The sequence below is a fragment of the Leucoraja erinacea genome, chromosome 1, assembly GCF_028641065.1.
Source record: "Leucoraja erinacea ecotype New England chromosome 1, Leri_hhj_1, whole genome shotgun sequence".
Taxonomy (NCBI): domain Eukaryota; kingdom Metazoa; phylum Chordata; class Chondrichthyes; order Rajiformes; family Rajidae; genus Leucoraja; species Leucoraja erinaceus.
This window is the reverse complement of record NC_073377.1, coordinates 108725308-108748405: the sequence shown is the minus strand read 5'-3', so window position 1 is coordinate 108748405 and position 23098 is coordinate 108725308. Positions and strand designations below refer to the sequence as shown.

The window sequence follows — 23098 nt, the reverse complement described above, 5'->3', positions numbered from 1 at the left end:
TTGTTGATGCCCTTTTAAAGCAGGTGGGAACCTCAGACCTCAGAAGTGGGAGGTTGAAAATGCATACCAGGCCAATAGATCAGTGGATCATGCAGTCAACCTAGGCCTGCAATTCATCCTCCAGCACCTAGGCCGCCAGGTGACCTATGCAGGGATTTTGTTTGTGGATTTTAGTTCAGCATTCAACACCATTGTGCCAGAGCTACTACACTCCAAACTCTCCCAGTTGACTGTGCTTGAACCCTTCTGTCAGTGGATTACCAACTTCCTGGCAGACAGGAAGCAGAATGTGAGGCTGGGAAAGCACATCTCGGACCCGCAGACCCTCAGCATAGGAGCACCGCAAGGCTGCCCTCTCCTTTACTCTCTCTACACCAACGACTGCACCTCCACAGACTCCTCTGTCAAGCTTCTCAAGTTTGCGGATGACACAACCCTGATTGGACTGATCCAGGATGGGGAAGAATCTGCCTACAGACAGGAAGTGACACAGCTGGCGTCCTGGTGCCATCGCAACAACCTGGAGCTCAATGTTCTAAAGACGGTGGAATTGATTGTAGACTTTAGGAGAGCTCCCCCTCCCCTCCCCCCACTCACCATCAACAACACCACCGTCACATCTGTGGAGTCATTTAAGTTCCTTGGAACCATCATCTCCAGGGACCTTAAATGGGGGGCCACCATCGACTACATCGTCAAAAAGACCCAACAGAGGATGTACTTCCTGCGGCAGCTGAGAAAACACAATCTGCCACAGATAATGATGGTCCAGTTTTTTATTGCTATCATAGAATCTGTCCTCACCTTCTCCATCATGGTCTGGTTTGGCTCAACCACCAAGCACGACATCCGGAGGCTGCAGCGCATCGTTTGATCAGCCGAGAAGGTTATTGGCTGCAACCTTCCCCCCATTGACGAACTGTACACTGCAAGGGCCAGGAAGCGAGCGGGTAAGATCATCTCTGACCCCTGTCACCCTGGCCACAAACTCTTTGAAGTACTTCCCTCTGGAAGGCGACTCCGGACTGTCAAAGCCGCCACAGCCAGACATAAAAACAACTATTTTCCATGAGCGATAGCTGTACTCAACAGCCAAAAGTCTGTAGCCTCCTTTTGCTCTGGTATTTTCTTTCATTCTTCACATGTTTAAATTATGTGTTATTTTTAATTGTCCACTGTATATCGGTTGTTACTTGCGAGCAAAGCACCAAAAATTCCTTGTATGTATACATACTTGGCTAATAACATTTATTAAATCCAATTCAATGTAATGTTGTCGAGGGGAACAGCCTTAGGCGTTTCCTGCACTTTCTGCCTATTCCCTTTCGTGGTGGTCACTCATCTACTTCCTGCCTGTACCTTAGATGTGACCACCTCACTGTAACAACTATCTAAGACACTTTCACCCCTTGGCTAATCCTGAGGTCATCCAGTTGCATCTCCAGTTCCTTAATGTGGTTCGTAAGGAGCTGCAGCCGAATGCACCTGCTGCAGATGTGGTCCTCAAGAGCACTGGAAAGCCCCTGACTTCCAACATCGTGCAGGAGGAGCATTCCACTATCCCACCTGCCATCTCTATGATACCAAACACTTCGTAAGAATTACACAGCAAACCAGAACTTAACCAGCCATTACCATTTGCTCAGCCTTCTCTCTGAAGCCTCTTGAACCAAAGCCTCAGTTCTGCACTTACATCCAACTGCAGTACTTCACCTCAACTCAGCCGCTCGCAATAGGCCCCTCTGCTAACCCTGCCCTTCATTTTATTGGCTGCAGTATCTCTTCCTGAGTCATTGAAAAGCCTGCTTTGTAGATGTCCTCCTTTATTTGTAAAAAGCTTATTTTCCATCAAAATGCCTTTTCTCCTCTCAAAATGTACAAGACTACCTTCTCCTCTCAAAATGGCTGCTCACCAACTAATGTCTCGACTTTTAAAGATTACAAAAAATCTCCCACAATTCTGCAATCTTCCTTGCTTTTAATGGCTGCTGTCTCTTCCTAAGCCAATCAAACGCCTTTGTTTTAAATGGCCTTCCTTCACTTAAAAATCAATCAAAAAACGGTTTCTTTTAACTCTCCCACCGATTTTTCAAAAATGTTTTCTCTCCTAAATTTGCTGCTCACCAACTCTCTCCTCAACTTTTGAAGATTAAAAACAAATTATTGTACTCAGTTTGATTTGCTTAATATTCCCTGATCATTAAATGCTTTTTGCCAAAGATTTTGTGTTATGAAACATACCTGGAAAGCATAATTCTCCATTAAAGTAGACCAAACTGTCAATTAATCAAATTTAATCAACTATCACTTCTTGCCTTTTCTGCTTCTCCCTTCTTCTCCTCTTTCTCTGCTTCTGCTTGTTGCTTTGCTCTTTCCTCTTCTTTCTTCTTATCATCAGTTCTTTGGAATGCATTTTTCTTTTTTCTCCGCCAGGCCTCGAATGATGCCTTTGCATCTTCTTTATTCTCAATAATCTTCTTTAAATGAAATAAAGCAATTAGTTAAAACATTCATGTTTCATTGTCCCTCAAATTCTATAGATGGCAAAATTAAAGAACTATTCCAAATTATATCAAATATTTTGTATTTCATCTCCATATACACATTTTTATTTTGTTTTCCTTCCATTTTGCATCTTCACTAAAGGACACGATATACTCAGATGCAGCTCAATACATGGGATCACCCTTCCAGTATCTTGTCTATTCAATGAATGTTAGTAGTTATTTGACCATGAAACACAGCAGCTAAATCTAATGTTCATCTCAGCCAATATGGAAATGCTCAATTATACCAAATGGAAGCAGGTAGATCTTTTGTTCTCTTGGTTAGTTTCTTAGTGGAATATTTTAGATTATCACAGAATCAGAAAGGGATAACGGTTAAATGGTACAATGGTATCAAATTATGAGGGGCAAAGAGGTAAATAGAAGAATGGTCGCGTAAAACTAGAGGCATAGATTGGGGGTAAAAGATTTAGATGGAGTCCAAAGAATAATCTATTCACCCAGAAAGTGGGAGGAATTTGGAACAAGACAGCACAAGTGGATGGTGGAGACAGGTACTCTTGCAACATTCAGTATCACAAAGAGCACTTGAATTGCCAAGGCTTAGAGTCTGTTAAATGGGAGATAAAAGGGAGGTCAGCGTGGACATAGTGGACCAAACATCCTGTTTCTGTGCTGTATAACTCTGTGGAAAAGGTAGTTTGACAATTCGTAGCCACTGTAAACATTAATAGGGATAATTAAAGGAATGTCAAGAACAATTAGATGCAGGTAGATGGGACTAGGGGAAAATAAGTGTTCGGCACGGACTTGTAGGGCCGAGATGGCCTGTTTCCGTACTGTAATTGTTATATGGTTATATGGTTAATTACATAGAAACATAGAAAATAGGTGCAGGAGTAGGGCATTCGGCCCTTCGAGCCTGCAACGCCATTCAATATGATCATGGCTGATCATCCAACTCGGTATCCTGTACCTGCCTTCTCTTCATACCCCCTGATCCCTTTAGCCACAAGGGGCCACATCTAACTCCCTCTTAAATATAGCCAATGAACTGGCCTCAATACTTTCTGTGGCAGAGAATTCCACAGATTCACCACTCTCTGTGTGAATTTTTGTTTCTCATCTTCCCCTTATCCTTAAACTGTGACCCCTTGTTCTGGATTTCCCCAACATCGGGAACAATCTTCCTGCATCTAGCCTGTCCAACCCCATAAGAAGTTTCTGTAAGATCCCTCCTCAATCTTCTAAATTCTAGCGAGTACAAGCCGAGTCTATCCAGTCTTTCTTCATATGAAAGTCCTGCCATCCCAGGAATCAGTCTGGTGAACCTTCTCTGTACTCCCTCTATGTCAAGAATGTCTTTCCTCAGATTAGGAGACCAAACTGTACGCAATACTCCAGGTGTAGTCTCACCAAGGCCCTGTACAACTGCAGTAGAACCTCCCTGCTCCTATATTCAAATCCTTTTGCTATGAATGCTAACATACCATTCGCTTTCTTCACTGCCTGCTGCACCGGCATGCCTACTTTCAATGACTGGTATACCATGACACCCAGGTCTCGTTGCAATTCCCCTTTTCCTAATCGGCCACCATTCAGATAATAATCTACTTTCCTACTCTTGCCACCAAAGTGGATAACCTCACATTTATCCACATTATACTAAGAACCTAAAACGAGCCAGAGGTTAAAACTGAAGCACTCAATGATAATTCAGTGATCAAGATGGTTCTTCCAAGAAAGGAGTTAGTAGAATAATAGAAGGTAGAGAGAGGGTATATAATAGGTCAACTGCACTGTAAGTAGAAAAGCTGGTAAATCCAACTTCGTTTTTGAGGAATATAAGAGTGCCTATTACATGACCACAACCATGCCGTTCTACTTATATACGGATGTAGTTCCAGATGTCTAAAGTTGCAAATGTTACAAACTTATTCAAAAAAGGAAGAGGTACAAAAAATAGGCTGTAGATTAAAGATAATTCAATAAAATTGTATCTAGCTGTACTATCGTGTGTATTGATTGCGTAAATTAATACATGCTCAAAGCAGCACAATGATGTATCAGGTAGAGCCGCTGCTTCATAGCCAGCGCCAGTGGCTCTCTTATGTCCTGACATCGGTGTGGAATTTACACGTTCTCTGTGATCACGCAGGTTTTCTTCTGGTGTTCCTGTTTCCTACTATGTCCCAAAGACATACAGGTTGATAAGTTAATTAGCCATTGTAAATTGTTCCTAGTGTGTGAGTAATGGGCCTGTCCCACTTAGGCGACTTTTTAGGCCACTGCAGTCGCCACACGGTCACCACATGTTCGCGGGTAGTTGCCGTGGAGTTGCCTTCATAGTCGTGAGGAGTTCCCGCATTATGGTTGCCGTGAATTTTTCAACATGTTGAAAGATTAGTGGCGACTAGAATGGAGCCGCCATGGAGTGTAGCGAGTCGCCACAAGGTCGTTACGGGTTGCCAGGAAGTCGAAGGTTCTCGGAGGTTCTCGTAGGTTGTAGCCGGTGCTGACCGATGAATTTCATTGGCTCATTGGGAAAAAAAGGTAAGCAGTAGTTTTCAGAACCAAGGATAACTGACCGATAATATTAAATGTTTGCTGTGCTTCACAGCCGTGTATCTCTAGCAACTTAAAAGTTGTCTCACTCCTCCTCCTCCCTTCTCCCCCCTCTCCCCCCTCTTCTAAAGGACTTACCGTACACTGTGCTTTAGCCATCTTTTTACAGAGCCAACCTTCCTGTTCATTGTGGTGTGTGTCTGTTTCACCTTGGCTTTGCACCGTGTGAATTTTTTAGACAGCGCTCCCCCCGCTTGCCCTGTCCCCCGCCTGCATAACGGGCTGGTGAAGGAAGTGATGTGTTTGTGTGTGTTCCACTCTGACAGTCGCCGTTCTAGTTGCCAGTTTTTCAGGCGACTGCCGGCAACTTGACAGTCGTCTGCAGTCCGCTGAAAAATCGCCTAAGTGGGACAGGCCATTAGGGAATCTGGGGAGTTGAGGTGAATGTGAAGAATATTAAAAATGGGGACTAATATGTGATTTGTGTAAACAGGTTGAAAGTGGATTTGAACAATGGCTCCACAATTTCAAGACATGATATTTGAATTGAAACGGCGCTAAATTGTTAAATTTAGCCTAATTAAAATCATGAAGGAAAGATGATCTGGCTAATCTTATCAGATAAATCATCTCACACTGCTCATCTCTTACACACCCATCGATTCGACCCTGATTCTTGTACAACCCACAAACACTAAATGTATTTACAGTGGTCAGTTAACTTATCAGCATGTTTGGGATGTGGGAAAACATCAGAGCACCCAAGGTAAACCCTGCTCACTCAAGGGGAGACAATGCAAACCCCACACACAGTGCAATGGAGATCATGATCAAACCTTAGTTATTGCAGCTTAAGCCTGAAGGACCTACTGTACCATATTTCCCCCCCAAAATTGGTGGTTCTTAATTCAATTATCATGATGTGGTCATTTCTTGCCCATTATAAAATGGATTAACTATGTGGGAGGGTGTAATTGAATGCACAGTTGCCACGTGCTGGTGCTTCTCAGAATGGATAAAGACTGGCCAGAGTTGAGATTTCAATGAAGAGAGTTACACTAAATCTGACAACCACAATTCAACATATGATGGAGGAAATACATAAGCTGTTATAAGCTAATTGTGCAAATGTAATGAAACTGGAAGTCACACGAAAGCTGGTTTCCTTCACAAACATCAAAATTGTATAGATTTGACAAGCTACACAGCTGTGACAGACACTGGCTTTACTGTTGTAAAGTTTGAGAGTTGGTCTAGCGACATGGCCAGAATCTGATCACATCACAAATGCAAAAAGAACAACAAATAGGAGCTGAAATTCTGTCAATGTTTGAAAGGGAGAGAGCTGCAGCTTTTTCTATTTCTGATAAAGGGGGGAGAATGTTGTATCATACGTGGAATCGTGTTCATTGAGAAGAATGAGAACAGCAGGTGCAAGGGGAACACACATATATGCTGGTTATCTCTAACGCACGTGCCACGCATACACTACCTTGGAAATGTATCGCTTTTCATTCACAAGATGAACTGTTACAAGAAGACAACCCACCACCACCTTCTCAAGAATAAATTAATAAAATGACAGATTTGTAGAGGATCCTAAAGGATGACAAAGGGTGCATTGTAAATGCACAAAATATCTATATTCATATCACCAGCTTTTCAAGGAATAATGTACATGGAATTATTAGACCATAATGCTCTCTGCTCAGAAATTGGGAAGACCATGAGGTGAGAGATCACAGACTAGCAAAGATTTAAATAATTTCCTCAAACTCCCTGGAATAATAAACTTTATTAATTTGGGCTTCTGGTTTTTCAATCTTTCCAAAAATTGTGGGGTTAACAATCCCCAAACATCCAGCTGATCAGCGAACACATGTATCAGAGGAGCTCACATCGATCTTTTGTTCTCCAGAGTTGCAGCTGGATTTCAGCTGCAGAACCTTCATTATTCAGTGTATTGAGTGTAGATGTTGAGAGGTAATGTTACAGTTGTACAAGACACTAGTGAGGCTATATTCAGAGTATTGTGCTCAGTTTTGGTCACCCTGTTATAGGAAAGGTGTTTTTTTTTTAATGTGGAAGGGATGCAGAGAAGATTTACGAGGATGTTGCCATGACCCAAGGGCCTGAGCTATAAGATAAGGTTGAGCAGGTTGACAGCCAGGGGGAGACCACGTTCACTAAAGAATGAATACGTCTTGGTTATCTTCATATACTGTACATAGAAGGTCTCATCTTGCTAGCATATGCGGCGGAGACAGAGGAATTTAGAGTAGGAGATGGCATCTTTGCAAAACGCAGGGTGGGAGGAAGTGTAGTCCACGTAACTGGGAGTCGGAGGTTTGTAGTAAACGTCAAACCTCTTGCGTTTGGGACAGAGAAATCAGGAAATGGGAGAGACGTGTCGGAGATAGTCCAGGTGAATACGAGTCAAGAAAGGTGAGAGAGGTGTCGGAAATAGTCAAGAAAGGGGAGATACCGTTGAGTTGTAAGCCACCCATGCAGAATACTGGGCATCATACTGTAGAAAGTATGTAACATCATTGGGTTTTGCGTATTGGAGATTCACTAAGGATGGTTGCCTTGGATGGAGCATTTCACTTATGAGGAGAGAGTGGAGTGGAGAAAAGAGAACATTATTGAGGTATATAAAATTATTAGGGGCTTTAATAGATTGGAGTGCAAGATTTGTTTTACTCTTATCAAGGGTAGACAAATCTAGAGGATATAGATTCTGGGGTAACAGATTTAGAGGGGATATGAGGGGGGCCTTTTAAACCTGGAATGATGATGCCTAGTGTAGGAAAGAACTGCAGATGCTGGTTTAAATCGAAGGTAGACACATAATGCTGGACTAACTCAGCGGGACAGGCAGCATCTCTGGAGAGAAGAAATGCGTGACATTTCGGGTCAAGATCCTTCTTCCCCAGGAGTGATGATACCTAGAATGCACTGCGTGAGAGAATAGTGGAAGCAGAATCTCTGACAACATTTAAGTAGTGTCTAGATAAGCACTTGAAGTGCCTAAGCATAGAAGCCTATGTGCTCAAAGTGTTCAAAGAAGGGATTTATACTGATGGGTGTCCACTGGTCAGAATGGACATTATATATCAAATATTGAAACATTTTTTTCAAGTACAATGCAGCACATTGTAACAATAATTTTGTTTTTCAAATTTCTTTAAATGGATCAATCCTTTTACTTGTGTACTTGTAACATTTCAAAGTTAATCCTTCTCTGATGAAACTAGCATTTTACATTAAAACATTAAAGGTGAATCAGGAAACCTGCTCTCTCTTCTCATTTTCATGTTGTGTCTTGAGCTTTTGTTGTTTTTTATCTTCATGAAGAAGGTGTTTTTTCCGTTCTAACCACACCTATGAGACATGAATAAATACACATAAATTACTGGTAATTAATCACAGGTAGTAATTTCTATAGATGACTGAATAAGGGTCATTTTTTAATTAAAAATGGTACTACTAATAAAACAATTGACAAGAAAATGTATCGTACAGCACAGTGTCACAGCTAGTAGAACTGCCGCCTCACAGTGCAAGAATCTCACACTTGATCCTGACCTCAGATGCTACATTCTCCCTGTGACTGCACGGGTTTCCTCGCCGTGACCGCGTGGGTTTCCTCCGGAAACTCCGGTTTCCTCCCACATCACAAAGACGACAGGTTAATTGGCGTCCAGCAAAATTGTCCATAATATTGAGGGAGTGAATGGGAAAGTGGGATAACATAGAATTAGTGTGAACAGGTGATGGTCAGTGTGAACTCAGTGGGCTGAAAGGCCAGTTTCCATGCTGTATCTCTAAGCCAGTGGTTCCCAACCTTTTTTAGTTCATGGCCCCCTTGGGCTCTTTAATTTTTCTGTGGCCCCCCCTGACATCATTAGCGGAAAAAAAGTGGCCCCCTTCATTGAACCCGTGGCCCCCTAAATCCACAACTTTTTCTGTGGCCCCCCTGAAATTTGCCATGGCCCCAGGTTGGGAATCACTGCTCTCAACTGCTCAGGAAGATCTTAACATTGCAGAAAATGGAAATAAAGGAACACCGAAACAGAATTTAACTATTTACATTTTTTTGGCTGGTTCAATTAAATCATGGCTGATAAATGATCTCTCTATCCTCCATAATGTTTGGGACAAAGACCCATCATTTATTTATTTATTTGCCTCTGTACTCCACTATTTGAGATTTGTAATAGAAAACAATCACATGTGATTAAAGTGCACGTTGTCAGATTTTATTAAAGGCCATTGTTATACATTTTGGTTTCACCATGTAGAAATTACAGCAGTGTTTAAAAATAGACCCCTCATTTCATGGCACCATAATGTTTGGGACACATGGCTTCACAGGTGTTTGTAATTGCTCAGGTGTGTTTAAATGCCTTCTTAATGCAGGTATAAGAGAGCTCTCAGCACCTAGTCTTTCCTCCAATCTTTCCATCACCTTTGGAAACATTTATTGCTGTTTATCAACGTGAGGACCAAAGTTGTGCCAATAAAAGTCAAAGAAGCCATTATGTGATCGAGAAACAAGAATAAAACTGTTTGAGACATCAGCCAAATCTTAGGCTTACCAAAATCAACTGTTTGGAACATCAACTTATCCAGCTCCAGAAGAAAGAGAGCACTGGTGAGCTTACTAATCGCAAAGGGACTGGAAGACCTCCGCAGCTGATGACAGAAGAATTGTCTCTATAATAAAGAAAAATCACCAAACATCTGTCTGACAGATCAGAAACACTCTTCAGGAGTCAGGTGTGGATTTGTCAATGACCACTGTCCGCAGAAGTCTTCATGAACAGAAATACAGAGGCTACGCTGCAAGATGCAAACCACTGGTTAGCCGAAAAATAGGATGGCTGGGTTACAGTTTGCCAAGAAGTACTTAAAAGCGCAACCACAATTCTGGAAAAAGGTCTTGAGGGCAGATGAGACGAAGATTAACTTGTATCAGAGTGATGGCAATAGGAGAGAAGGAACTGCCCAAGATCCAAAGCATACCACCTCATCTGTGAAACACGGTGGTGGGGGCGTTATGGCCTGGGCATGTATGGCTGCTGAAGGTACTAGCTCACTTATCTTCATTGATGATACAACTGCTGATGGTAGTAGCATAATGAATTCTGAAGTGTATAGACACGTCCTATCTGCTCAGGTTCATACAAATGCCTCAAAACATTGGCCGGTGGTTCATCTTACAGCAAAACAATGATCTCAAGCATACTGCTAAAGCAACAAAGGAGTTTTTCAAAGCTAAAAAATGGCCAATACTTGAGTGGCCAAGTCAATCACCTGATCTGAACCCAATTGAGCATGCCTTTTATATGCTGAAGAGAAAACTGAAGGGGATTGGCCCCCAAAACAAGCATAAGCTAAAGATGGCTGTAATACAGGCCTGGCAGAGCATCACCAGAGAAGACACCCAGCAACTGGTGATGTCCATGAATCACAGACTTCAAGCAGTCATTGCATGCAAAGTATATGCAACAAAATACCAAACATGACTACTTTCATTTACATGACATTGCTGTATCCAAAACATTATGGTGCCCTGAAATGGGAGGACTATGTATAAACACTGCTGTAATTTCTACATGGTGAAAGCAAATTGTATAAAAATGGTCTTTATTAAAATCCGACAATGTGCACTTTAACCACATGTGATTTTATCAATAACAAATCTCAAACTGGTGAGTCCAGAGACAAATAAATAAATGATGGGTCTTTGTCCCAAACATTATGGAGGGCACTGTCGAACTGCCGCCTGACAGTGCAAGAGTCTCACGCTCGATCCTGACCTCAGATGCTACATTCTCCCCGTGACTGCACGGGTTTCCTCGCTGTGACCGCGTGGGTTTCATCCGGAAACTTCGGTTTTCTCGCACATCACAAAGACGACAGGTTTGCAGGTTAATTGGTGCCCAGCAAAACTGCCCATAATATTGAGGGAGTGAATGATGAAAGTGGGATAACATCGAGTGAAAGGGTGATCGATGGGCAGTGTGAACTCAGTGGGCTGAAGGGCTAGGTTCCATGCTGTATCTCTAAACCAGTGGTTCCCAATGTGGGACGTGCGCCCCACAGGGGGGGCAATTTGATTTTTAAGGGGGCAATTGAGCGCGACAGGCTTTATTTCCTGTTTTCGTATGAGACAATCCACAAATATTTCAATATTCTAATATAGAAATTTTCTCTCTATTTATTACCTGTGAATACTCTTTTATTATCATATTTATCATTATTATTATTTTAATACCACCTAATGTTTTTTTATTTTTTTTTACAGTTTTTTAGTAATTTCTTGCTCAGAACTTTAACTGTCTTTTGTTTATTTCATTTTTCTTTTTCATGGATGCCATGTTCTTTTGAAGCTTGTTTAAACCAAGGTATTGGCGTTTTAAGCTTCTTCAGCTGAAACGGAGTTCACTTTTTAAATGATAAGAATTATATATCACCACATGGGGGGGGGGGGGGGGGGCATCATCAGGATTTTAGAGGCGATTAGGTGGGGCATGGCCAAAAAAAGGTTGGGAACCACTGCTCTAAACTAAACTCAGGAAGATCATAACATTGCAGGCACAGGAAAATGGAAATAAAGGAAGACCGTAAAATAATGTAACTATTTATATCTTTGAGCTGGTTCAATGAAATCATGGATAATAAATGATCTATCTACACATGTCTGAGATCCTTTAATTCCAAGCTGACAAACAAAACAATTCTCGTAACTGAAAAAAATATATATTTATGGAAGAGTTCCAAACTTCTATCTGACCTTGTGTATAGAAGCATTTCCAATCTTAATTCCTGGTACTAATATTTGGCTTCTGGCCTTCCAAGCCAACTGAGATAGTCTCTTATAGGTAGACAAAAATGCTGGAGAAACTCAGTGGGTGAGGAAGCATCTATGGAGTGAAGGAATAGGTGACGTTGCGGTTCGAGACCCTTCCTCAGACTAATGTGGAGGAGGTGGAAGAAAAAGAGGCGGAGACAGTAGGTTGTGGGAGAGCTGGGAAGGGGAGGGGAAGGAGGGAGAAAGCAAGGACTACCTGAAATTGGAGGTCAATGTTCATACCGCTGGGGTGTAAACTGCCCAAGTGAAATATGAGGTGCTGCTCCTCCAATTTGCAGTGGGACTCACTCTGGCCATGGAGGAGGCCCAGGACAGAGAGGTCGGATATAGTCTCATATAGAGTAATCTCAGTGAAAACCAGGGCCTTTATGGTCCAACTTACCTACGCTGACCAACATGCCCCATCTACACCACTCTAACCTGCCTGCGTATGGCCCACATTCTTCTTAACATATTCTATCCATGTACCTGTCCAAATGTTTTTTTAAATGTTGGGATAGTAACTGCCTCAACTATCTCTTCTGGCAGTTCATTCCATATACCTGCCACCCTTTGTGTAAAAAAATTGCCCCTCAGGTTCCTATTAAATCTTTCCCTCTTCAATTTAAACCTACGTCCTCTTGTGTATTTACCCTATTTATTCCTCTCATGATCTTATACACCTCCATATGATTACCCATCCTCCTCCTGTGCTCCAAGGAATAAAGTCCTCGCCTGCTCAACCTCTCACTATAGCTCAAGTCCTCGAGTCCTGGCAACATCCTCATAAATCTCTGCACCCTTTCCAGTTTAACAACCTTTCCTGTAAAAGGGTAACCAAAACTGAACACAATATTCCAAATGTGGCCTAACCCATGTCCTGTACAACTGCGACATAACCTCCCAACATCTATACTCGATACTCTGACTAATGAAGGCCAATGTGCCAAAAGCCTTCTTGCCCACCTTATCTACCTATGACGCCACATTCAAGGATCCATGTGCCTGCACTCTGAGAGTCTTCTGCTCTGCAAAACTTCCCAGGGCCCTGTCATTCTCAGTGTAGGTCCTGCCCTGATTAGACGTCCCAAAATGCAACATCTCGCACTTATCTGTACTAAACTCCTATAAGCATTCCTCAGCACACCTGCCCATCCAATCAAGATCCTGCTGCAAATTTTGACAACTATCTTTACTATCTACAATACCAAGCACTTTAGCGTCATCTGCAAACTTACTAATCATGCCTTGTACGTTCTCATCCAAATCAATGATATGGATGACAAACAGCAATAGACATAGCACCGAACCTCGAGGCACACCACTAGTCATCGACCTCCAGTCCAAAAAAACAACCTTCCACCATCACCCTCTGCTACCTCCCATTAAGCCACTTTTGGGTGGTCCAGGACAAGTTGCTGGTGATATTTACTCCTAGGAATTTGAAGCTTTCCACCCTATCTACGTCGGCCACGTCAATGCATATTGGGGTATGTGTACCACTTTGCTTCATGAAGTTGATCACTATCTCATATGTCTTGCTGACACTGAGAGAAAGGTTGACACAAAAAGATGGAGTAATTCAGAGGGTCAGGCAGCATCTGTGGAGAATAGGTGACTGGAGAATAGGAATAGGTGACGTCTCGGGTTGAGACCTTTCTTCAGTCGTTTTGACACCAGGTCATGAGTTTCTCAATCTCGTTCCTGTACTCCGTCTCATCATTATTTGATATCTGGCCCACAACGGTGGTGTCGTCCGTGAATTTGTAAATTGAATTGGATTTGTACATGGCTGCATTGTCATGGGTGCACAAGGAGTACAGAAGGAGGTTGAGAATGCATCCTTGCATGGCGCTAGCATTGAGAATTATCATAGAGGATGATTTGTCCCCTACCCTCATTGATTGGGTTCAGTTAGTCAGGATGTTGAGGATCCAGTTGCTGAGATGACTCCAAGTTCCACAAGTTTGGATGGGATAATGGTATTAAAAGCAGAGCTGGAGTTTATGAATAGGTCTGACATAGGTGTCTCTCTTAACCAGGTGTTCCAGGGATGAGTGTAGGAGATGGCATCAATCACAGATACAGCATAATGGCATAATTTACAGATACAGCATAGAAACAGGCCCTTCAACCCACCAAGTCCATGTTGACCAGTGATCCCCACACACTAACATGATCCTACACATGCTAGAGACAATTTACAATTTTATAGAAACCAATTAATCCACAAACCTGTACGTCTTTGGAGTATGGGAGGAAACCAGAGCACTGGGAGAAAAAAAACCCATGCAGTTCATGGGGAGAACCTACAAACTCCAGACAAACAGCACCCATGATCAGGATCAAACCCGAGTATCTGACACTATAAGGCAGCAACACTACCGCTGCGCCAACGTGCTCTGTTGGGGTAGTAGTCGAACTGCAATGGGTCAAGGCTACTTGGTAGACTGGATTTAATGCATTCCATAATTATCCTCTCAAAGCATTTCATGCAGGTTGTTGTCAAGGCCACTGGACAGCAGTCATTAGGTTCAAAGGTTATTTTATTGGTCTCATACACCTAGGTGTAGTGAAATGCTTCTTGCCAATGCAGCACATAAAGAAAGAATACAGACATAACAATAATAAAGAAATTTAAACATAAAAATATCCCCCCACTATGAGGGAAGGCATAGTGTCCAGTCGCCATCCCATGTCCACCCATAGTCGGGCCTATTGAGGCCTCCACAGTTGCCTTTAAGGAGGCCCGATGTTCCAGGCCGTTCTCGCCGGATGATTGTACTCCGGCGTCGGGAGAGCCCTCTCAGCGGCTTGGCCTGTAAGCCAACTTTCAGTGACCGGAGTACAAGGACGCCCAGGTCTCGCTGTACCTCCCCCTTACCTAACCTAACCCCATTGAGATAATAATCTCCACCCTTGTTTTTGCCATCAAAGTGGATAACCTCACATTTATCTATATTATACTGCATCTGCCACGCATCTACCCACTCACTCAACCTGTCCAGGTTACTCTGCAACCTCCCAACATCCTCTTCACAGTTCACACTGCCACCCAGCTTTGTGTCATCCGCAAACTGGCTAGTGTTGCTCCTAATTCCCTCTTCCAAATCATTAATATATATGGTAAACAGTTGCGACCCCAACACCGAGCCTTGCGGCACTCCACTCGCCACTGCCTGCCATTCTGAAAAGGACCCGTTCACTCTTACTCTTTTCTTCCTGTCTGACAACCAATTTTCTATCCACATCAACACCCCACCCCCAATACCATTCCCTTATCCTGGGTAAAAGACTGTGCAATTATGCTATCTATTTTCCTAATGATTTTATAGACCTCTGTAAGATCACTCCTCAACCTCATGCGCTCCAAGGAATAAAGCCCAAGTCTACCCAATCACTCCTTATAGCTCAAGTCCTAGCAGCATTCTTATAAATCTTCTCTGCACTCTTTCCACTCTTAATGATGTCCTTCCTATAGCAGAGTGACCAAAACTGAACACAGTGCTCCTCACCAATGTCTTGTACAACTTTAGACTTTAGAGATACAGCATGAAAACAGGCCATTCAGCCCACCGAGGCTGTGCCGACCAACGATCACCCTGTACACTAACTCTATCTTACACACTTGGGACAATTTACAATTTACTGAAGCTAATTAACCCACAAACCTGTATGTCTCTGGGGTGTGGAATAAAACGGGAGAATCTAGAGAAAACCTATGTGGTCACAGGATGAATGTACATACTCTGTACAGATAGCACCCGTAGTCAGGATCAAACCCGGGTCTCTAGTTCTATAACGCAGCAATTCTGCCGCTGCGCCACTGTGCCACCCCAACTGTAACATAATGTCCCAACTTCTATACTCAAATACCCATACACTGTCAAGGCTAATATACCAACAGCATGCACCCAATCTACCTGTGACACCACTTTCATCTACAGTTACATTTACAGACACACATCTTTCATCTACTGGTCTGCAGCCTTTTATTCCTTGCTGATTCAAATGCTTGCCCAGATGTTTCATAAATGGTGAGGCTACCTGCCTCCGCCATCTACACAATCACCCTCTAGAACATAGAACATAGAACAGTGCAGCACAGGAACCCACCCATCGGGCCCATGCCAAGCTAAGCTGATCACATCTGTCTCTACATTATCCATACCAATTGCACTTCCATATGCCTATCTAAAAGTGATGTCGGGGGCGACGCTGGGTTCGACAATGACCACACCAGCACTCGCAGTAGAGTGATCTAACGTGATATGATTTTCTTACAGTGACAAGGAAGGGCGGTGTCCCTCAATGTCAGGGGGCACATGAGGAGGTGTTGGCAATCTTGGCTTCTCCCGTCAGTTCAGTCCTGGTCTTGAAGGAGGAGGCGTGGAGATCTCTGGCTTCTCCATGCAGTTCACCCTTGCCTCCAGGCGAGACAGCGGTGGTCTCAGGCATGTCCTGACAGCACAGCTTTGGGCTCGAAGAAATGGTGCTGGCGGTCTCAGGCTTTCTTCATGGCTCGGTATTTGCCACTGTATGCGGGCACAGTCCCTCGTTGTCTGCGGGCAGGTAGGAGGCACTGGTCGTCTCAGGCTCACTCTGGCCACTCAGGCTTGACCTCGGATGAGGAACTGGATATCTTGGGCTTTTTCCAGCAGCTAATTCTTGACCACACGGTGGCTCTGGTCGTCTTGGGTTTGTCCCCGTGGCTCCAACAGGGCAACACAAGGATTAGGCCCCCACTTTCTTTCCCTTTCTTTCTTTTTCTTCCTTCCTCTTCTTTTTCTCCTGCTTCTTCGTTCACCCTCTCCATTCTGTCTGCTGGTAACATGGATCAGAGGGGCAGCCAAGGGAGAGTGCATTGCCACATCCCTCCCCTCTCCCTTCAGATAGTGATGATCCTGGGACTTGGTAAAAAAAATTCTATCCATCATGCAAGTAGCCACTGTGGTCTTGCCAGCATCCGCCCACAGTATGGCTTGGGGTACGCCCCCGGGTTCGGCAATGACCACACTGACAGTCGCGGCAGGGTGAACTCACGTGATATGATTTATTCACAGTGATTAGAAAGTTCAGGTCTGCATGCGGGGTGCTTTGCCTCATTGTCAGGATACACGTGAGAAGGAGCCGATGATCTCGGCTTGTCCTGACAGCTCAGTCCCAGTCTTGAAGGAGGAGGATCTAAGGCTTCTCCTCCCTGCAGGTCACTCTTGCCTCGAGAGGGCACTGGCGGTCTCAGGTTTCTCCTGAGAGCTGTGGTTTGGGCTTGAAGAGATGGCGCTGGTGAACTCAAGCTTATCCTGGCGGCTCAGTCTTTGCCTCTGTGTGTGGGTGCAGTCCCTCATTGTCTGTGGGCATGGGGTAAGATGCACTGGCAGTCTCAGGCTTACTCCAGTCACGCCGTATTTGGCTCAGTGGAGAAACTGGTTATCTAAGGCTACACCTGGCAGCCCAGTCTTCACCACACGATGGCGCTGGTGGTCTCGTGTTTATCCCAGAGTCTCAGTCTTCCTCCAATCTGCAACAGGGGAACATAGCTAGCCGAAAAAACGTCATGGAGAATTAAGGCGCGGCATTGAGCTTCTCCCCCGTAAAAAAATTGTAAAAGCCGTTTTAAGTCAGCACCGATTTTAAAAAACTCACCGAAGTTGCCTGGTGTTGTATAAGGGTGATATCATCAGAAGAAGACGTGAAAACCGGGGAGATTAATGGTGAAATCGAGTGTTTAAATGAGTTTAAATGAGCAGAGATAATCGTTCAAGGGCGCCAAAGAAAAACACTATCAGCCTTCAGCTCGAGAAAGTATTGGATACTCTGCAAACGACAGAAGAAGGTTCAGAAGAAGAAGATTCATACAGACAAGGGTCTCTGTTTGAAATGGCAACAAAAGGAGACAAGAAGGAGAAAGAAGTGAAGCAATTGCTTTTAGATATGAATGCTACAATTAACATTACACTGGAGAAGATGCAAAGTATGGAGTCTCACATGGAAACTAGCATGGAGAAACTTTCTCAAAAAATTGATAATACTTGCAGTGAGTTAAAAGAACTGAAAAAGCAGAATAAGGAATTTGATAAGAGATTAAAATCAGAGTGTGTCAGAATTGAAAATGATTACAACAAGAAATTTAAAGGTGTAAAGGATGATTTCGGAAAGCTGGACGAGATAATGGAAGAAATGGAGAAGGAGATAAAAGAGATTGTCTCGGAAATAAAGAGTTTGAAACAATCACAGAAAACTGAAGAGGAAAAACTTGGAAGAATGACTGATAAATGTCTGGACCTGGAATCAAGAACTCGGAGATATAACTTGAGAATTCTTGGGGTAAAGGAAGGACGTGAAGGGCATGAATCTCAAGCATGTACTTTCGTTACTGATTTGCTCAAAGATGTCTTTGAACTGTCAGAAGAACCAAGAATAGACGTCGCTAACCGAGTTGGGTATGTTGCAAAAGGAAAAAAGTATTCAAGACAGATAATCGTGAAATTCCGTGACATCTCTTCAGTGGAATTTATATTGAAAAAGATCATTCATGGCAAGAAGCTAACATACCGTGGGGATAATTTGCGAATATTTCGCGATTACTCTCCTGAGGTAGTCCAGAAAATGAGACTGTTTTACACCGGCAAGACACACTTTGAGGGATGTCCCGGGAGTAAGATATGGAATTTACTTTCCTGGAAAAATGAAGATATCTTATAATGGCGTTGAACGCTCATTTGCAGTGCCCGGAAAAGCTTTAAAGTATGCAGAGGACATCGTTAAGAAAACATCGGGGCAAGCTGCCGACAAAGAAGAAGATTGAACTTTTTACAGAGCTTTGAACTGATTAAAATGGCCGAGCTAACCAGACAATTAAAAAGCTTATCTCGTTGGAATGTGTTATTCAGAGAGCTTGGTTATATTCAACCTTGGATGAAAAGCTCAAAGTTTAACCCCTTGGCACCTGCCTGTACGGTAGTTAACCCTTTGGTACCGGCCTGTATGATGTATGGTAGTTATAGAATGGGATATTATGTAAGAATCCTGGGGGGATATATATTGGAAAGTTTAGATTAGACTAAGATTGGATAATTGGAAGGACATATATACTTATACAAAATCGTGTATATGTTGTGTTCTATATTTTTTTTGGGTTTTTTTTTTACTCTTTATGTCTCTTCCTGGTAACTTTTTTTTTAATTTTTTTTTATTTTTTCTCTCGGCTGTCACGCACTGGTTTGATAAACTCATATAAGAAAAGACAAAATATGAAACGGTATGTAACTTTTTATGAGGATTCACCAAGGGGGAGGAGCTCAATGTATAACAACATCACGGAGGTCGATACATTTTTTGCCATCATTGATGGCTATTCGTCCTTAAGGTATCTTCCCTTAGATACCTTAATAGCACCTTTTTTTTTTAAAGCACAATTTTTTATCTGTTTAATTTTTTTGAAAGTAATTGTATATCACATTTTTTTGTTCTTTTTCTAAGGCACTTTACAAGAAGGAGATGCAATATAAATCTAATGAACCGGGATGACCACCCAAGTCCTAAAATTCTGAGGTATTTGGTTGCACCATATGATTCAGGAATATTACCCTGATTACAATGCAAGACGATAGACAAATAAAGAATGGAGGAATTACATTTTGTAGTTGGAATATAAGGGGTGCCAACGAACCAATTAAGAGGGGTAAAATTTTTGCCCAACTAAAATCGTTGAAAAGCGACATAATGTTTTTGCAGGAGACCCACATGAAACAACAAAAACAAATAAGATTAAAGGCGAATTGGATAGGCCAAACATACTACTCCTCATTTACTTCTAAATCTAGGGGTACAGCTATTCTTATTAGGAAAGGTATTCCTTTTAAATTAAAGAATACTATATCAGATAAAGAGGGAAGGTATACTATAGTCTCGGGTGAAATTTATGCAACCCCACTAACTTTGATAAATATTTATGCTCCGAATTTTGATAACCCCCATTTTATTTGATAAAATTATTGATATAATATCAGAGTTTAATTACCAAAATGTGATAATAGGGGGGGACTTTAACTGTGTTTTAGATTCATATCTAGATAAGTCATCAAAACAAAAGAAGAGTAATTTAAAATCTAAAACTAGCGAACTTCTAAATACATATATAAAAAATACTAATATAATAGATGTATGGAGATCTGCTAATCCAGTTGGAAGGGAATACTCGTTTTACTCTCCGGTGCATAAAACTTATTCAAGAATTGATTATTTTTTAGTGGACATGAAATTAATGCCTTATACAAACAACCCAACATACCACATTAGTAGTATCTCAGATCACTCTCCGTTGACATTCTCAGTAAAATTTGAGGGAATGCCGGGTAAAAAATTTTTTTGGAGGTTTAATACACATATTTTAAATGACGTGCAAGGCTATCAATATTTAAAACAACAAATGAAACTTTTTTTCGATACAAATGATATACCAGGTACTTCCCCTTCTTTATTATGGGAAACTTTTAAGGCATTTATGAGAGGAATTATAATTTCATACCAAAGTTTTCAAAATAAAAAGAATAAGACAGAACAATTGTTGTTAGAACAAGAAATCAGACAGTTAGAGTTGGATAATGCCAAAGATTCCACGACAGATAAACACAATAAGATAGTATTACTGAAATTTAAACTTAATCAAATTTTATCGGCAAGAGTAATAAGACTATTCCAAATTACAAAACAGGAACATTTTGAGTTTGGTGACAAGCCACATAAACTTTTAGCTCGCCAATTGAAAAAACAAGAAAGGGAAAATACTATATCCAAAATTAAATCAGAGAAAGGCGAATTACTAATATTACCTAAAGATATTAATAATAGATTTGCCCAATTTTACCAAAACTTATATACATCTAAAATTAAAATAGAAGATAGTAAAATAAAAACATTTCTAGATAACTGTAATCTTCCAATACTGGACCCTTTGGAACAAGAGGAACTAGGAGCTCAAATTACAATCAAAGAAATAAGTGAAACAATAAAATCGTTGAAAAATGGTAAGACACCGGGACCAGATGGTTTTAATAATGAATTTTATAAAAAATTTCAGGAGATAACGGCCCCTTATTTATTTAATTTATACTCCCATGCTTTTAAAGAAAACAAACTACCTGAAACACTAACAGAATCAACTATTACGCTTATTCCAAAAAAAGATAAAGATTTAGAAGATCCGGGCTCGTACAGAGCTATATCACTTTTAAATACAGATCAGAAAATTTTAGCAAAGATTTTAGCAAGTAGATTAAGCAAATATATAAGTAAACTGATAAACACTGATCAAACGGGGTTTATACCTAAAAGATACTCATTTAATAATCTGAGACGCCTGTTTAATATAATGTACTCGCATAAAGTAGAGGAAGAAGATATATCAATTATTTCTTTGGATGCAGAGAAAGCATTTGATCAGGTAGAGTGGCAATACTTATATAAAGTACTACAAAAATTTATCATGGGAGAGAATTTTATAACATGGGTAAAATTATTATATGATAAACCGATGGCAAGAATTTTAACTAATAACATGTTATCTCAAAAATTTCAACTATCAAGGGGTAATAGGCAGGGATGTGCACTATCACCCCTGCTATTTGCCCTTATGATAGAACCCCTGGCTGAAAGTATAAGAATTCATCCGAATATTCAGGGCTATAATACCAGGGACTCAAAGAAATAAATCTCATTATATGCAGACGATATACTTTTATATATTACAAACTCACAAACAAGCATACCAAATTTATTAAACTTAATAGAGGAATTTGGGTCTTTTTCTGGATATAGAATAAACTGGAACAAAAGCGAAATCATGACATTAAAACCTCAAGAACCTACACACTTATTGAAGTTCCACTTTAAAATCGCAACAGAAAAATTTAAATATTTGGGTATTCAGATTACTAGAAAATATAAAGCATTATTCAATGCTAATTTCATACCTTTATTAAATAAACTTAATACACGGATTAAATTTTGGAAAACACTTCCCTTATCATTATTAGGTAGAATAAATGCAATAAAAATGATCTTCTTACCACAATTACTATACCTATTTCAGTCTATACCGGTATATATACCAAAATATTTTTAAAAAAAATTAGACTCTAACATTACAAATTATATTTGGGACTATAAATCACATAGAATCACAAAAAAACACTTATGTAAACCAAAAGAGGTCGGGGGACTTTCACTTCCGAATTTTATGTATTATTACTGGGCAGTGCATATTAAGAATATGATTTATTGGTTGGATAGTTCTACACAACAGACAGAATGGATAAAAATGGAGAAGGAGGATTGTCATCCTTGTAATATAGGAACGATCCTCTTTTCCCCCAAAAAACTGAATAACACAATATATAAGAAGAACCCAATTATATATGGTACAATAAGAATTTGGAAACAAATAAAATTATCTTTAAAATTAAGAAATCTATCACTGTTAATGCCAATTGCGAATAACCCTTTATTTAAACCATCTCTTATTGATAAGACATATAACCAATGGGAAAGTCTCGGAATTAGAAGGATCAGGGATATGTACGAAACAGGAAACCTACTATCATTCCAACAACTACAATTAAAATTTAAATTGAAAAACAACCAATATTTTAAATATCTTCAGATTTGCGACTTTGTGAAAAAATATATACAAGGATATCAAAAAGTAACTCCTGACTTATTGGAAGAAGCAATGAATATTGAAGCTGACTCACAAAAATTAATATCCTATTTATATAATAGTATTCTAAATATAGACCTACCATCGACAGAGGTACTTAGAGAAGAGTGGGAACGGGAATTAATGATAAAAATTACGAAGGTTAAATGGGAAAAATACCTGATATATATTCACAAATGTTCAATTAATGTAAGACATAATCTAATACAATTTAAAATTGTACATAGATTATATTATTCAAAAACAAGATTGAACAAATTTTATCCAAATATATCCGCCACTTGTGATAAATGTCTAGCCCAAAAGGCAACTATAACACACTCCTTAGTTTCCTGCATAAAACTTTATAGATTTTGGAATGATATTTTTGAAATACTTACAAAATTATTCAAGACAAGAATGGAACCTAATACTGAAATGATTATATTTGGTGTAATGGAAGATGGG

The 23098-nt window shown here is 40.9% G+C and overlaps 1 protein-coding gene across 8 annotated transcripts in view; it reads right to left on the bottom strand.

Moving 5' to 3' along the window:
• Nucleotides 1-23098, bottom strand: part of map9 (microtubule-associated protein 9) — a 95153-nt gene that overhangs the window by 16472 nt on the left and 55583 nt on the right. For 7 of the 8 annotated variants that reach the window (XM_055641030.1, XM_055641076.1, XM_055641094.1 and 4 more), the window contains 2 exons: nt 8367-8456; nt 2316-2477 (listed from right to left, as the gene is read on the bottom strand). In XM_055641030.1, the coding sequence (XP_055497005.1) occupies nt 2316-2477; nt 8367-8456 (252 nt within the window). The remainder of the gene's footprint in view (nt 1-2315; nt 2478-8366; nt 8457-23098) is intronic. The other variant, XM_055641039.1, reaches the window with a different exon arrangement.